Below are 14,370 nucleotides of genomic sequence, written 5' to 3' on the forward strand. Positions count from 1 at the left end.
CTTTTCTATTTAAAAGGTAACTATGTATATTGTGGATTCATATAGATGTACAATAAGAATGAGCTATACTGTACACACCACTTTCTCACTAGCTTTTAAACTTCACCGTATTTTGCAGATGGTTGGCCACTTCAACACTCTGATTCTTTAATAGCTTTGTGGCATTCCCCTGTATCAAAAAAACATATTTTGTTTATCTGATCCTCTAATGGTGGACAGCTGGCACATCTCCAGGTTTTGCTGTTAAGAACAATGATGCAGTGAACATCCTTGTACATAACATACTTCTGTGTACCCAGGTGAGCAATTCTACACCCTATCTTTCTGGGAGTGCAATCACTAGTCTGAAGGATATGCACATTTAACACCTTAGCAGAACGGCGACATTGTCCTTCTGGTGGACTTTGTACATCTAATGCCTGGCATGCTTTCCTGGTATACATCTCAGGACTGTTGTCATCTGGTGCCTGAAGTAGAAAAGCGTCATGGAGTCAGAGCTGGAAGAGGCCTCTGAGCTCTTCTGCTGTTGCTCCCCAGTTCCAGGCGGCCACCGTGGCCTCGTGGAAGGCCAGGGCCCAGGCTTCCTGCACGTCCCTCCTGGCAAGCAGCATCCTTGGATGGAGGCTGTGCCGGGTAGTGGTGATAAACATGCTGCCCCTGTCTGAGACCAGGCTTATTGTTTACTGGTTGTATAACCTTGAATAAGGTACTTGTCCTCATCTGTAAACTGAGAGTAAGACTAATCCTGGATGACACTGGGGGAAGGGGTAGGTATATAACTAAGCATATATTAATTAAAATGTATACCACTTAAAGTATATATTCATTTGGGGTGGCTTTTAAGAGACTGACAGAAGATGGGGTGACCCCTATCAGGCACCACTTGGCACTGCCAGAGGTGACTTCAAATGGTGATAGTCAGGTTTACGGAGAGGATACATGCTGGACGCCCAGCACGCAGTGCAGAGCCCGGCACACTCTCAGCACTACAGGGCCGTGGAATTCCCCACGGGCTGACACGTCGCCGACAAGGGCTAGCACACGACCAGGGAGACTGACCTTTCCGAGAGACTGGCCGGGAAAGGAGGCCCAAGCAAAGAAGGGGCCCAAGAGAAATGGCCAAATCTGGGCCCCTCCTTAATATTATAAATATGGTTTTATTAGAACACAGCCACACTCATTCATTCACGTGCCACCTGGGAATATTTCCATGTGACAATGGAGAGGGGAGTAGCTTCAGCAGAGACTATATGGCCTACAAAGCCTAAAATATTTACTCTCTGGCTCTTCACTGAAAAAAATCTGCCAACCCCAACAGGGGGATTATAGGGATAATAAATAGTTTTTGAGTACTTATTGTATTTCAGGTACCATTATAAAAAGTCCTCATAATAACTCTATGAAGTTGACACTATTGTGGTAGCTAGTCTCAAAGATGGCCCCAGTGAACCATGTCTCCTGGGATTTGAACCCTGTGTAGTCCCCTCGCAATTGGAGTTGGGGGGGGCGCCAGCTCCAGGCCTAGCCTCTATGACAACTCATAGCTTCTGCTTTCCTTCTCTTGGAACACTTTGGGGAACCCCGAGGTGGGACTCAAGAGACTTAGAGAGAGCCTTGACGGCATCGTTGGAGGGTCCTCACGTACACAGAAAGGTTATGGGTTCGATTCCCGGTCAGGGCACATGCCTAGGTTGCAGGTTTGAGCTCAGGTCAGGGTGTGTGTGGCAGGGAGGTTGGGGGCTGGCGAATCGACGTTTCTTTCTCACACCAATGTCTCACCTCTCTCCCCCTCCCACACCCTTCCTCAGGGTAGGATAAATCAGCGAACGTATCCTTGGGTGAGGATTAATTAGGTAATTAATCAATTAAAGATACATAAAAGAAAGAAAGGGAGAGAGACAGACTGAGGGAGAGACCGTGGGGAAAGGAGAATCCCTGAGACCGCAAGAAGTGAGCAGTTCAGCCTGGTCACCGTCTGAACGCGCTCACAGGAAGGGACCCCAAGTGAGAGCAGAACTTCCCAGCTCAGCCCCGTCAACTCACAGATCCACGTGAGGCAATGAAACTGCGGTTAAACCCCTACTTTCAGCAGGAGTGGGGTGGTTTTATGCAGCAACAGCTACTTGGGATGCGACCTCCGCTGGGATTATCCCAGGTCTGCGTGACCTCTCCACTCTCCCTTAATCACTGGACATTAGAATCTCCCAGGGAGCTTTTCCAGATGTCGGTTAAATCAGAATGTCTGCAAATGGGGCCTGGGAGTGGCGTTTTTAAAATCCCCCAGGATTTGAAAACCTTGGCTCCATTTATTGTTTCTAAAACTTACCTAAACATAAGAATGCTGCCTGGCACACTTTTAAAAGAACAGATTCCTGGTCCCCAAAACCTATACCGATTCAGGATTTCCATGAGAGGGCGCTGGTAATCTGTAGACATTGCATGTCCCCTCCAGGTGAATTTTATTATCAATTATTAGAAGATTAAAGGTGAGAGGAGAGCCTGCTCTCAGGTTGGGAGAACAGTTTAGCGGTTTCCTATTAAGTTAAGCATTCACTTATGTTGACCCTGAGAATCAATGAACCATTAGGAAGGGCTCCTGGTGGCTGACGGATTCAAATTTTTAAAAAAAAGCCTAGCAGCCATTGCTAAATAGGGACTTCTCTTGCAAAAACCACACTTCAGAGAGAAGGCTGAACCGAACTACCTGCCTGCACTGTGTCCCTGCCATCTGAGCAGGCCTTATAAAGGAGCTCCTGGAATCCTGTTTCAACCAATAGCACTGAGGCTTTCCCTGTCCAATCGGAGCTGTGCTGCTACACTAGCTTCTTCACCAACCAATCGGAGTGGCTCCATTCTTACAAACCAGACAGTAGTTTCTGGACCAAACTGTGAGGACTTGGAGTCTTCATTTGCATGAGGAAAGACCAATCAGGGACCAGGGATGGGGATTTCTCTCTCCGTAAGTAAGGTCGCCTCTGGCTCAGGGAGCAAAATTTCAATCGCTATTGAAGACTGTGTTTTCCTGGCTCTCGCCCTTGCAGGAATAGCCATGCTGTTCCACTACTGGGCCATATCACAGTTGTGCTCTTCCACAGCCAGGGGTATTACAATTGAGCTGTTTTCACTCAATAAAGGTCTTTCCCCATTCACCAAATCCCAAATTGGAGACTCCCATTGTCATTGAATTGGCAACTATGACCTTTGGTTGACACCAAACAACCCAGCAATCCTACTCTTGGGTTTTCCCAACAGAAATAAATACTTATGTCCACCAAAAGACATGTACAAGGATGGTCTAAGATTTTTATTCATAATGGCCCAAACTGGAAATATCCCAAATGGCCAATTATGGGAGCATGCATAGAAGAATTGTTGTATGGTACTTCCACACAATGGACTACCTGGCAGCATAAAGTAGCAACACACACAACACAGGTGAATCTCACAGACCTACTGCTGAGTGAGAAAAGCCAGACAGAGAGTACAGATTCTACTTACATAAAGTTCAAGGTCAGACTAGACCAGTCTGTGGTGATAGAGATCAAATAGCAGCTACGTGTGTGGGTGTGTGACTACGTATGTTTCTTGGCGTGCTCTCTAGCTGGATGTGAGAGTGGGCATGTAAGTCCTCCCTCACAGGATGCAAGACGCTTCCCAGGGCAGCTGTCAGATGCACAGAGCAGAGTTCACCTGCATTTTGGGCCCACGTGAATTGGCAACTTTTTGCACGTTTGTTTCTTTGTTTATTATTTCTTTCAGATATACATTATGCTCATACATTGAGATGCATACAATAAAGTGAGCAAGCACATCTTAAGTGTACAGCCCATGAAATGCTTACATGTTTGCCCTATTTGCCCTGGTGCATAGTGCTGTTCTAAGTCCCTAGAAACGGAACCAAAGACTATCAAACACAGACCCTGTTTGTATGGATTTTATAATCTGGCATAGGAGATAAGGCAATAAAAGACAGAACAATAAGTTTTCATTCATTTACTTGCATGTGCTTTTTGAGAACTCACCTTGTGCCAGGCACTGAGCTAGGCACTAGAACTGTAGTAGGAACCCAGATCCTACTTACGGTCTCCTCACCGTGCTCACAGTCTAGTCAAGTTTGGGAGACTAGAATAGTGAAAAGTTAAATGTAGCTATTCTACCTCCTAAATATTTCCTCCATTCATTCTCTTCTACTTCCACTGATGCTGTACTTAGTTCATGTTCCTATCTTCTCTACTCTCTGAGCTATTGTAGTAGTTTCCTGATTGAGCACGTTTCCAGTCTTCTGCCTCTGATTTATTCTCCAAACCAACAGCCCTTACTATTTTTATCTTAAAAAATAACAAGTTAATGGTTCTCCACTGCCCAGGCAACTCTGGTGTGGCCTGTGAGGGCTTGAATCCTCACTGAAAGGGTCTATATTCTGACCACAGATAAGTTCTTTAAACACCCTGAGCCTCATATGTGTTTTCTGTAAAATGGCGATAAAATAATAATTATACAATAACAACACCCATCTCCCTGAAGAGGCTGAACTCTAATCTGTCATAATAGGTATTCATATGTATATGCTAACCCTCCACGTGCACCATCTATTAAATCCTCCCAATCATTCTCGTTGCTTATTACTCTCATCTCTCTGAACTGCCCAGTAATATCAAGGTGCTTGTATTCAAGGACACACCCATTGCTTTCAAGTCCCTGAGCCCCTACCCTGAGCTCCTGCCTGGAATGCCTCCCCTCTCCCTCCTCCTGGCTGGGTCTTACTCAGCCCAGGCACTGCTTCCTCCAAAGGAGCTGTCCTTGAAGCTGCATACGCAAGCCGGGTGCCCTCGCCTGGATCTCCTCAGCACCCCGGCTTGAATTTGTCTGTCTGCCTCCTATTTCTCCACTTGCTCAAGTGTGAGCTCCTTTCAGCCACCTTGGATCAAAGGCTTCTGTACCCCGTGCTGTGGACCTGTCCTGTGCAGGGCAGGTGCTCAATGTGTCCACTGACTTGAGCAGAACATGCCAAGCATTTTCTTAAGGGAAGTGGCCATTGAGTTGGCCTTGAGGCATGGGTAGGACTTCTAAAAATTGTTTTAAAACAAGTCGTACATTCACACAATACCAAATCCAAAGGGAACAAAAGGGCTTACAGTGAGAATTAAAAGTAGGTCACCTCTCAACCACCCAGCTCCCTCCCTAGAGGCCACCACTGGTATCAGATTCTGAGTATTCTACACAAGCAAGAATTGTCTGTCTACCCTGCTACACACACACACACACACACACACACACACACACACAAACACACTCTTACTTTGCAAAGATTTAAACCAACAGAAAGTTGCAATAATTGTGCAATAAATACCCTGTGTTTAATTCACACATTAACAAGCATTATATCATGTAATGCTCACAACAACCACACAATCATGCCAATTGTGTAGATGAGGTAACTGAGGCAGCAGGCAGGGGAGGGGACTTACCCAAGACCACACAGTTAGTGAGGGGTAGTGCTGCCCTTTCTTTCTCAGGCCACTCAAGACTTGGACCCACCTTCCCTTAGTTCTCTTTGCAGGAAAGCATCTTACTAAATTGAAATCTGCCTCCCTGAAATATTCACCAGATGATCAGTGGAAAAGTACCTAGCTCTGGAAGCATTTTCTGCTTCTCCTAGAACCTTCCCATTCCCTAAGCAACAGCTGCTATCGCTGCCACTAACACATGCTTCAATGTCACCTCCTCTGTAAGGGCTGTTAGCTCACTCCCCCTGTTTAAAGACTCCCGGGGTTGACTCCTGGCTGCCAGCGCGATGACATTTACATGCCTGAGGTTGGAATCCAAGGCCCTAGGTGCTCTGACAATCATGGGTCCTTTCAGCCTCATCCGTCCTACTCCTTCCTCCTCAGTTTCTCACCATCTGCTTCAACTTCCCTACCCCGTTGAAGTGCTCCTATATTCCCGAAGAGCGTAGCGTATTTTCCCCTCTTTGGGCTCCTGAATATTCTGCCTGTGCCTCTTTCACATTCTTCTCCAGGTGGCCTTTTGGCCAGGAGACTGCACAAGTTAATTCGGGAGTCTGAGCCTTAATTTCCTCAGGCACATAATGGGGGTGAAAATTCCTACTTCAGTGTCTGGCGCAGAGTCTGCCCTCACTAATCTCCCATAATAGAACTGACAGCTCTTCTTTTAGTCATCCCTTGAAACCCTACCTCCTATTTCTTAACTTCTCTGCGCCGCAGTTTCCTCCTGAGTAAAATGGGGATGGTAATGGAGAGACCGTGAAACTTTAATGCATACCAAGCACTTGGAATGCTGAGTATGGTTTCTATGATGGAGGCGGAGAGGGCTGGCACACAGTAGGTGTTAAAGCAATCCCTTCCAGGCTGGGTTCGGGTGACCAGATGGACATGGTGAGACAGTGTTGGAAGTGAGAGGTCTGTAGAGAGCCCGCCGGGAGGTCGGTCCACCCCTAACCCCCACAGCCTCCCGCCCCCGCTCCAGCCGCCGCAGCTGTCAGAACCCTGCCGGCCGGGGCACCAGTCCACCAAACCTGAACGTCCCATCCCGGCGCCCCACCTTCCTCGCCTACACAAGTTACCTTACGCCCGGCTGCCCTTTGTCCCCTCCCCCGGTTTCCATTGGCCGAGGGGTTTCTTTGTTAGCTGAAGCTCGGCGCTGCCATTGGTCCACGGGGCCGCCGATCGCGCCTGCAGCGCGGCCCCGCCCCGCGCGCGTCTCCTCTGGCTTCCTCCTCCCCCGCGCCCGCCCACCCGCCCGCCCCGCCCCGCTCCGGCAGTGCGCGAGGCTTCGCTACCATTTGCTGCGGCCGCGGGGCGCGGGGGGCAGTGGCGGCGGTGCCGACCGCAGGGACCCGCAGCGACCCGGTACCTGAGAGGCGTGCCCGAGCGCGGGGAGGCAGCGGGCCCAGAAGGCCGCGTCCATGGGCCCGCGACGGCCGGGCGGTGGCTGTACGGGCGGGCGGCGGGGACCGCGCTCTCTGTGAGGGCCCGGGGCGCGGGGCCCGGCGTGGAGGTGCCCGGGCGCGCCGTGCATCGCAGCGCCGTCGTGCGAGGAAAGGCCTGGCCCTCATCCCGGGGCCCGAGAAGCCATTCTGACCGCCGGGGACGCGCTCCGGCCTGCGTCCGCGGCCGGGCTGTAAGGCGGCGGCCGGCGAGGGCATGCCGCGGCGCCGGCGCTGAGCCCGGCCTGTCTCCGGAGCCCGCCGTGCATGGTGCCGCCGCCCCTCCAGCCGCCGTCCGCCGCGGAGCGCGCCGGACCGGGCCATCGGGCCTCGTCGCGCCGCCGCGCCGACCATGTCGGCAGCCAAGGAGAACCCGTGCAGGAAATTCCAGGCCAACATCTTCAACAAGAGCAAGTGTCAGAACTGCTTCAAGCCCCGCGAGTCGCATCTGCTCAACGACGAGGACTTGACGCAGGTGAGCGGGCGGGGGTGGGGGTCCCAGGGCTGCCCCGGAGACGGAGACCCGGGCCCCGCGCAGTGTGGCCGCCGTTTCCTGCGTCCCCGTGGGGTGGAAGTTACCGGGCGCCGCGCTGAGTGTCTCCAGCGGTCGGCCGAGGCGGGCGCGAGTGCCTCGCCCGGGGCGCCGGCGCCTCCCCGCACCCCCGCCCGCACCCCCCGTCCTGACGCCTGTGAGACCACAGCCCTGCTGCGGAAAAGAGCGGACGTTGCCCCGTTCCCGAGGCGGGCGGGGGTGGGGGTGCCCCCGAAGGCTCCTGGGGAAAATAAAAAAGCAGAAAACGTGCGTGAGTCCTTGGGGGAGGGCGGAGTCGGGGGGAGGGCGAGAAGTGTATTGATAGACTCGGGACAAAGGGAAAAATCCTCAAGTATGCCGAAAAATAACATCCTTCCCGTTCCCATCCTGCCGTGTGATTCATGCTTTTTGGGTGACTCAAAAACGCCTGGTGTTTCTTGATAGAACAAAGCGCTTTAGGATGTCTTGCTGCTTCACAGGACCCCCCTCAGAGTCTGTCTTAGGACCGAACTTAGACTTGTCCGCCCCGAGGGGCCCGGTCGGCCGGGCGACTGCGGGTTCCCCGGGCGAGACCCAGGCTGCCCTTTTTCTCTGTCATTGTCACTGTCAGTGGCTGGAGAGCTGAGGGGTCCTGAAGTCTGCGGAGGAGGGTCTTGCTCTTGAACCTAAACCGGAGGCCGCCGGGCTGGGGCTTCTTTTCGCGCCCCCGCCCCACCCCCTCCGGCCCGGCTCTCCGGTCGCTGGGCGAGGAGCGAGGAGTGAGGAGACCTGTGGGTCCTGCGGAAAGTCGGCTGCCTTCTTGCTTTATCTGTCAAACAAGGGCGTAAGGATCGTTCGGTAGCTCCCAAACCTGCCTCGGAGTCACAGTCTTTAAAAATACAGAGTCCGGGGGCCCCCATCCCTGGAGTGACGTAGGAGGTGAGGGAATCTGTGTGGGAACAGCTCCCCAGGCTTTGGGCTGCCGTCCCCGCTGGCCTCTGGGAGCCTTGCGGCCCGAGCCGCCCGTGGTCCCGGGCTCGGAACAGCGGCGGCCTCGGGGGCGTCCGCTTCCCGGGGGTGCCTGCGGCAGCCTGGTCTGCAGCCCCTCGGGGCGAGTCCGTGCCCCCCCCCCCCGCCCTCCCCGCCAGTCTCCCTCCTCGGAGCTCCCTGTCGTGCCCCTGCATGAGACCGGGGGAGCTCCTTGCCCGTCCCACTCGGGGGTCGGGGCGCCAGGTTAGCCCCTGCTCTTTCAGAAGAACCCCTAGAAGGGAGACAACTGCTTGGAAGTGCACCAGCCGGGTCGTTTTTAATGCTACTGAGGTGCTCACAGGGTTTGGCTTGTTTACGTGGCTGAGCAGAGTGGAGAGTTGGGTGGCGAGGTAGGAGTTTTGCCTGGGACTTGAGTGCCTTCTTCTGAGGTCAGGTTCCCAACAGCCAGGAAAAGACTCCTTTCATCTTAAAAAAAAAAAAAAGAAAAAAAAGCTTACCCGAACGCTGAGGGCTGCAGAGTCAGAGGATTGTTAGGATTGTCGGGTCAGCTCGGAAGCGTGGCACTGCTTCCTGGGAAGGTCTTCCCAGCTGTGGGCTGGGCTCCTAGGGGAGACTCCCTCTTCCTGACTGGATGCCTGTTTCTGGGAAGCAGTTTGTGAGGATGAGGTTCTGGACCAGCAGTCAGGAGGCCTTGCTTCTAGTCTTGGCTGTCATTTTCAGCCGCGTGACCTTGAACAGTCCCTTTACCTCTGTATAGTTCATTTCTTTTTCTGTAAATTGGGAGTAGAGCTATCTGACCTACGTCACTCACCCGGCTGTGGTGAAAAGGAAGGACTTTTCTGATATCTTACTAGACGCTTTTTTTTCACAATTTAAAAAACAACCCAAAAAACACCTACAGAATAGTAAACTTGGATTTAGGAAGTTCCTGAGGTTGGCAAGCATTGTTCTTTTTTCTTTCCTTCCCTTTTTTTTTTTTTTTTTTTTTTTTTTTTTTTTTTTTTTAGAGAAAGAGAGAGGGTGAGAGAGAACTAATTTGTTGTTCCACTTATTCATGCAATCATTGGTTGATTCTTGTATGTGCCCTGACCAGGGATTGAACCCACAATGTTGGCCTGTGGAGACCATGTGCAACCAACTGAGATACCCCCTGGGCAGCAAGGGTTGTTCTAAGAGTTCCCTGGTTATTTCAGGCAACTGCCCAAATCAGTAAATTGGGTACTTATTTCCTGATCCTTAAGCTTAGATAAACTAGGATGGAATCTGCATATTTGAGTTCAATCTGTTAAGAAATTTTTAAAAATCTATTAATTATTAATTTGATTCAAAGGAGTGGGGTCATGAATTTCAAGTACTTTTCTTTTTCACTGCACTGACAGTTGAATTGTGGGTTTTAAAACAGACCTGAGTTCCAGGGCACAAGTGGAATGGTAGTTTCTGAAATAATGAGTGGGGTTATTTGTGCCGGGTGAGATTAGGTCAGCCTTCTGCCTTCTGGGATCTTTCAGGAAGAAACTGCTCTTGAAAAGAGGAGGGAGACACAGCTGTTGCCAGCAGCCTTAGCTGCTTGCTGCTCTCTGCATCCGTTCCCCGCCCCCTCCCAGGCTCCTGACTCTCATCCTCATGGCTGTTTTAGAAAACCTCAGCCAATTGGTTCCCATCAGTCTCCCCCAAGTCCCTGCTTCCTGCTCCCTTCCCTGCCCTGGGTTTATTTTAGACCATCAAGACTGGAAGATAGATCAGTGATAATTGAGGCCACCTCCTCTCTAAGAGGTAAGGGCACTGAGATCAGTGAGGCAGTGAGAGAGGCTTTTGCCCTGGGATGTCATCATCCCAGGGGTAGACATTTCTCTGAGCCTTCTGATTTGAGCTTATTTCCACAGCTGTGGGTTCTGTTTGTTTTCCCCCCAGAGAGGTGCAGAAACCCCTTCCAGGAACTGCATCATAGCATTAGACCTGGAAGAGATTTAAGATCAGCTAAGCTACTTTTAACCATGAGAACACTGAACCCCAGGGAAGGGAGCAGCTTGCCCAGTGCAGGAACATGGTCAGGATTCTTCATCCATGGTTCTTTCCCTACTCATATTAAGGGTCTGCAGTGGCCATCCCATAAACACGTGGTGAGGAGAGTTGTGTCAGAGATGATTATGTTACAAAAGGTGCCTTGGAGGACAGGCTTCGGGTACCCCGCCAGGGACCTTGAGATTACTGGCTCGGACCCGGCAGTCCTCCCCTCTCCTCACCGCTGGAATTCAGAGCGACCCAGGATGAGTCATAGGCAGCAGGCCTCCGCTGCCCGTCATGGCGCCCTGCAGGCCCAGCCTCGGGTCGCAGGTGGCCACTCATCCTGCGGTTCCCCTGTGCATATGGACTCAGATGCGTAGTTGAAACCTTTTTGAAGCTAACATGCATGTATGTATTTGCAACTTTATTTTTTTTTTTGGTTGGTAACATGTCTTACAACATTTTTAAGGTATTAAAATATACCGAAATCATTTGGTATAGTGCACCATCAGGTATGTATTACAGTTTTATTCTGCTGACGGACAGCAAGGTTACTTCTGGGTTTTGCTGTTACAGACAGTGAATACTTCAGCAAACAGCTTTCCAAATGCTTTTGGATGTATGTGTTGCCTGCATGAATGCAGGGATTTCTCTGGGGGCAAATATTTTAATAAAAAAAAAGACCGAGTTGACATCAAGTGCATTACTGTTTGGTTCTTTTTTAATAGATAATCAACAAACTGCCTTTCTAAAATGGCTCTGTCATACCATTGCCAGGGTTGGATGTTACCAACTTATTTATTTCCAACTGATTTAATTCTTTAGTATTTTCCCTAGTTACAAATGAAGTTAAGCCTCTTTTTATAATTATTGAATATGTTTTATTTCTTCTGGGCATTGTCAGTTCATACTGTTTGCCCATTTTTTAAATTGAGTTAGTTCCCACCCCTATTCCCTCCAGTGATTTGTAGGAGCTGTATATACTCTAGGTCAGGGGTCCACAAACTTTCTGTATCAGGCCAGTTAGTAAATATTTTAACCTTTTAGGTCATACAACCTTTGTTGCAACTTTCCTGTTACAGTGCAAAAGCTGCTGTGCAAAGCCACTGTAGACAATCCATAAGCTAATGAAAAGCGGCTGTTTCCATTAAAACTTTATTTACAAAGCAAGGCAGTTGGTGGGATTTGACCTCTGAGCTGTGGTTTGCTGACTCCTGCTCTAGATATTAATGTGACACCTCTCCTTAATTTTTATGTATTGTTATTTCTCTTTATCATAAGGTAGTTTTAAACATGAATGCACTTTAATTTCTATGTTTCCCTTCATAGTTTGTAGTTTTAATTTCATGCTTATGAAGTTCTTCTTCCCAAGATTATAAAACAAATGCTTTTATGCATATGCTTGTAATAGCACTATTCACAGTAGCCAAAACATAGCAACAACCCAAGTGTTCATTGGGTTGGATAAACAAGTTGTGGCATATCCATACATTGGAATATTATTCAGTTATAAAGAGGGGTGAAGTACTTGCTGCATGCTTCAACATGCTGCAACATGATTGAACCTCAAAAACATGATGTAAATTGATTTAATTTATATGAAATATCTGGAAGATGTAAATCCATAGAAACAGAATGCATATTAGTGGTTCTCGAGGTGCTGGGGGAAGGTGGAATGAGGAGTGCCTACTAATGGGATCAGGATTCTATTTTAGTGGTGATGGAATGTTCTAGACCTGGAGAGACGCTGGTTGCATAACACTGTGAATGTACTAGATGCCACTGAATTGTTCACCTTAAAATGGTTAATTTCATGTTATGTGAATTTTACCTTAATAAAAAAAGGTACAAAATAATCACAAGGGCATGCGCATGGCACACATACCTGCTACTTGTATCATTTGGAGGAAATATTTAATTGTTCTGGAGTCTAGATCAGGGATTGACTTTTTTTTTTTTTTTTTTTAAGTGCCGGATAGTAAATACTATTTTAGGCCCGCAGTCTCCAGTCTTTTTGGTTTCAGGGACTGGTTTCATCAAAGACAATTTTTCCAGCTGAATGGGGAGGTGGCCAGGGTTGGGGGGCGGACAGCAGGCAGGCAGGCAGTAATGCAAGCGGAGCTTCACTGATCCCCCCACCTCCTGCTGTGCAGTTGGTTCCTAATAGGCCATGGACCAGTACCAGTCCATGGCCTAGGAGTTGGGGGTCCCTGTTTTAGGCTTTGTAGACCAACAGGCTACATCAAAGAGTTGACATAGGTACTTATACAGTATGACCATTTAGGAATATAACAGCCATGCTTGGTTTGGAGCCTTAAAAAGCCAGTGCACTAGATTTGGCCTACCAAACTTAGCTTGCCAACCTCTGGGTTAGACCAGCCATATATATAATTTAAAATTCTCTAGTTGCCATATTCAAAAAATAAAAAGGAGCAGGTGAAGTTAATTAGATTTTACTTAACCTAACATATCCAAAATATTATCATTCCAACATGTTAAGTTATGTGCAGTTTTACTATTAGGGCACCTTTCAGTTCAGAGCAGCCACTTTCCAAGGGCCCGATGGCCGCGAGCAGCCGGTGCCTGCAGTGCAACACCAGGCAGCCGGGGCTGCAGCAGCCGGGGCTGGGCCCCTCCAGCCCCAGGGAGGAGCGCAGGGCGGGCTGTGCCGCAGGTTTCTCACCTCCATGGGCTGTTGTACAGACACTGGTTCTCTCAATACTCCTGTTTGTGTCCCCCACCCCCTTAGTGTCTTTTTGCCAACTTTTAGGGATTCTTGAATGTTACATTATTTTTTGGTGATTATTTTTAGTGTGGTTGAGAGCTCTGGGCCTCTGATAACCCACTTCCTGTCCAGGGGCAGATGGGAGGAGGGTGCCAACTAGGGCCACGCTGTCCTGTCCTATGGAGAGTGAGAACCTGGGGGGCAGGCTGGTGGGCTCTGCTAGGCTCATTGCTGGATGTGGTGACTGCATCTCACACAGCCCTTTGTCTTTGCTGAGTGCTTTGCAGCTGTATCCTAGCTGCTTCCCCCACTGTGTCTAGCCTGCTACTTGACCTTTGTCTCTGAATTCTTTTCCCCTTGCTGCATAGAAGGACTACAATGAAAGACCTATATTCTATTCTTGGCACAAACCGTGCAGAGTGACCCAGGAAGGTCACTTACGTTCTGTGCCTCGGTTTCTTGCCCATAAAGCGGGTGCCCACACATAGTCTGTGTACAGGGGGTGGTGTGCTGTGCTAATGGAATGAAGGAAGGGTGCTGGCCAGGTCAGTGGAGGTCGCTGAGCCCCCTTTGTGGTAATTAATATTCTAGGAAGCATCCTGAGGGCCATTCCGGTGGGGATAGCCTTTCTTTGGGCTCTCTCTTGATTACTAGGACTCTGATGTCGATTAGCAGAAATAAAGAAATCTCACTTGGAGTGTTTATCTTTAAATTGTTCCCAAGCTGCCATTCAGCCTTGAAAGAGAGGAGAGCACATTGCAACCAGGGAAAAGATGCACAGGAAAGTAACTTCTACTGCGACATCCTGATGCTGGAGGCGGGGGTGGGGGGAGGTAGGTGGGTAGGGAGAGGTGCAAAGAGCACTGGATGCTAATTTGGAAGCATTCAACCTGAGAAAACAGGCTTTTCGTTTATCCTTGGAAACTCACTCTCCAGGCCTCACTTTCCCATATGAAATGACAAAGTTGGACCATGTCAGTGGTTTTCAAACTTTCATTAAGTCTTGGAGTCTTTCACTCAAAGGAATTGCATGTGGAAATGCCATGCATGAAACCAAAAAAGCGACACAGTTCTGGGCTACATGGGGTAGGAGCCTGGAGCTTGGATTCTTGGTGTGGCCTCCTCTGCTTCTCATCCCTGCAGCCTCCTGTCACTTCTCTAGATTTTGTGGTTCTTCCATTTTTAGCATTTGAG

At 49.5% G+C, this 14,370-nt stretch overlaps 1 protein-coding gene across 3 annotated transcripts in view; it reads left to right on the forward strand.

Moving 5' to 3' along the window:
- Positions 1-6,785: 6,785 nt before the first annotated feature.
- MPRIP (myosin phosphatase Rho interacting protein) overlaps positions 6,786-14,370 on the forward strand; it is a 150,342-nt gene continuing 142,757 nt past the window's right edge. For all 3 annotated transcript variants that reach the window (XM_054571117.1, XM_054571115.1, XM_054571114.1), the window contains exon 1: positions 6,786-7,421. In XM_054571117.1, the coding sequence (XP_054427092.1) occupies positions 7,299-7,421 (123 nt within the window). In that variant the 5' untranslated portion in view covers positions 6,786-7,298. The remainder of the gene's footprint in view (positions 7,422-14,370) is intronic.

Source organism: Pteronotus mesoamericanus, unplaced genomic scaffold, assembly GCF_021234165.1.
Source record: "Pteronotus mesoamericanus isolate MK-2021 breed Mesoamerican mustached bat unplaced genomic scaffold, CSHL_Meso_final contig_22, whole genome shotgun sequence".
NCBI lineage: Eukaryota > Metazoa > Chordata > Mammalia > Chiroptera > Mormoopidae > Pteronotus > Pteronotus mesoamericanus.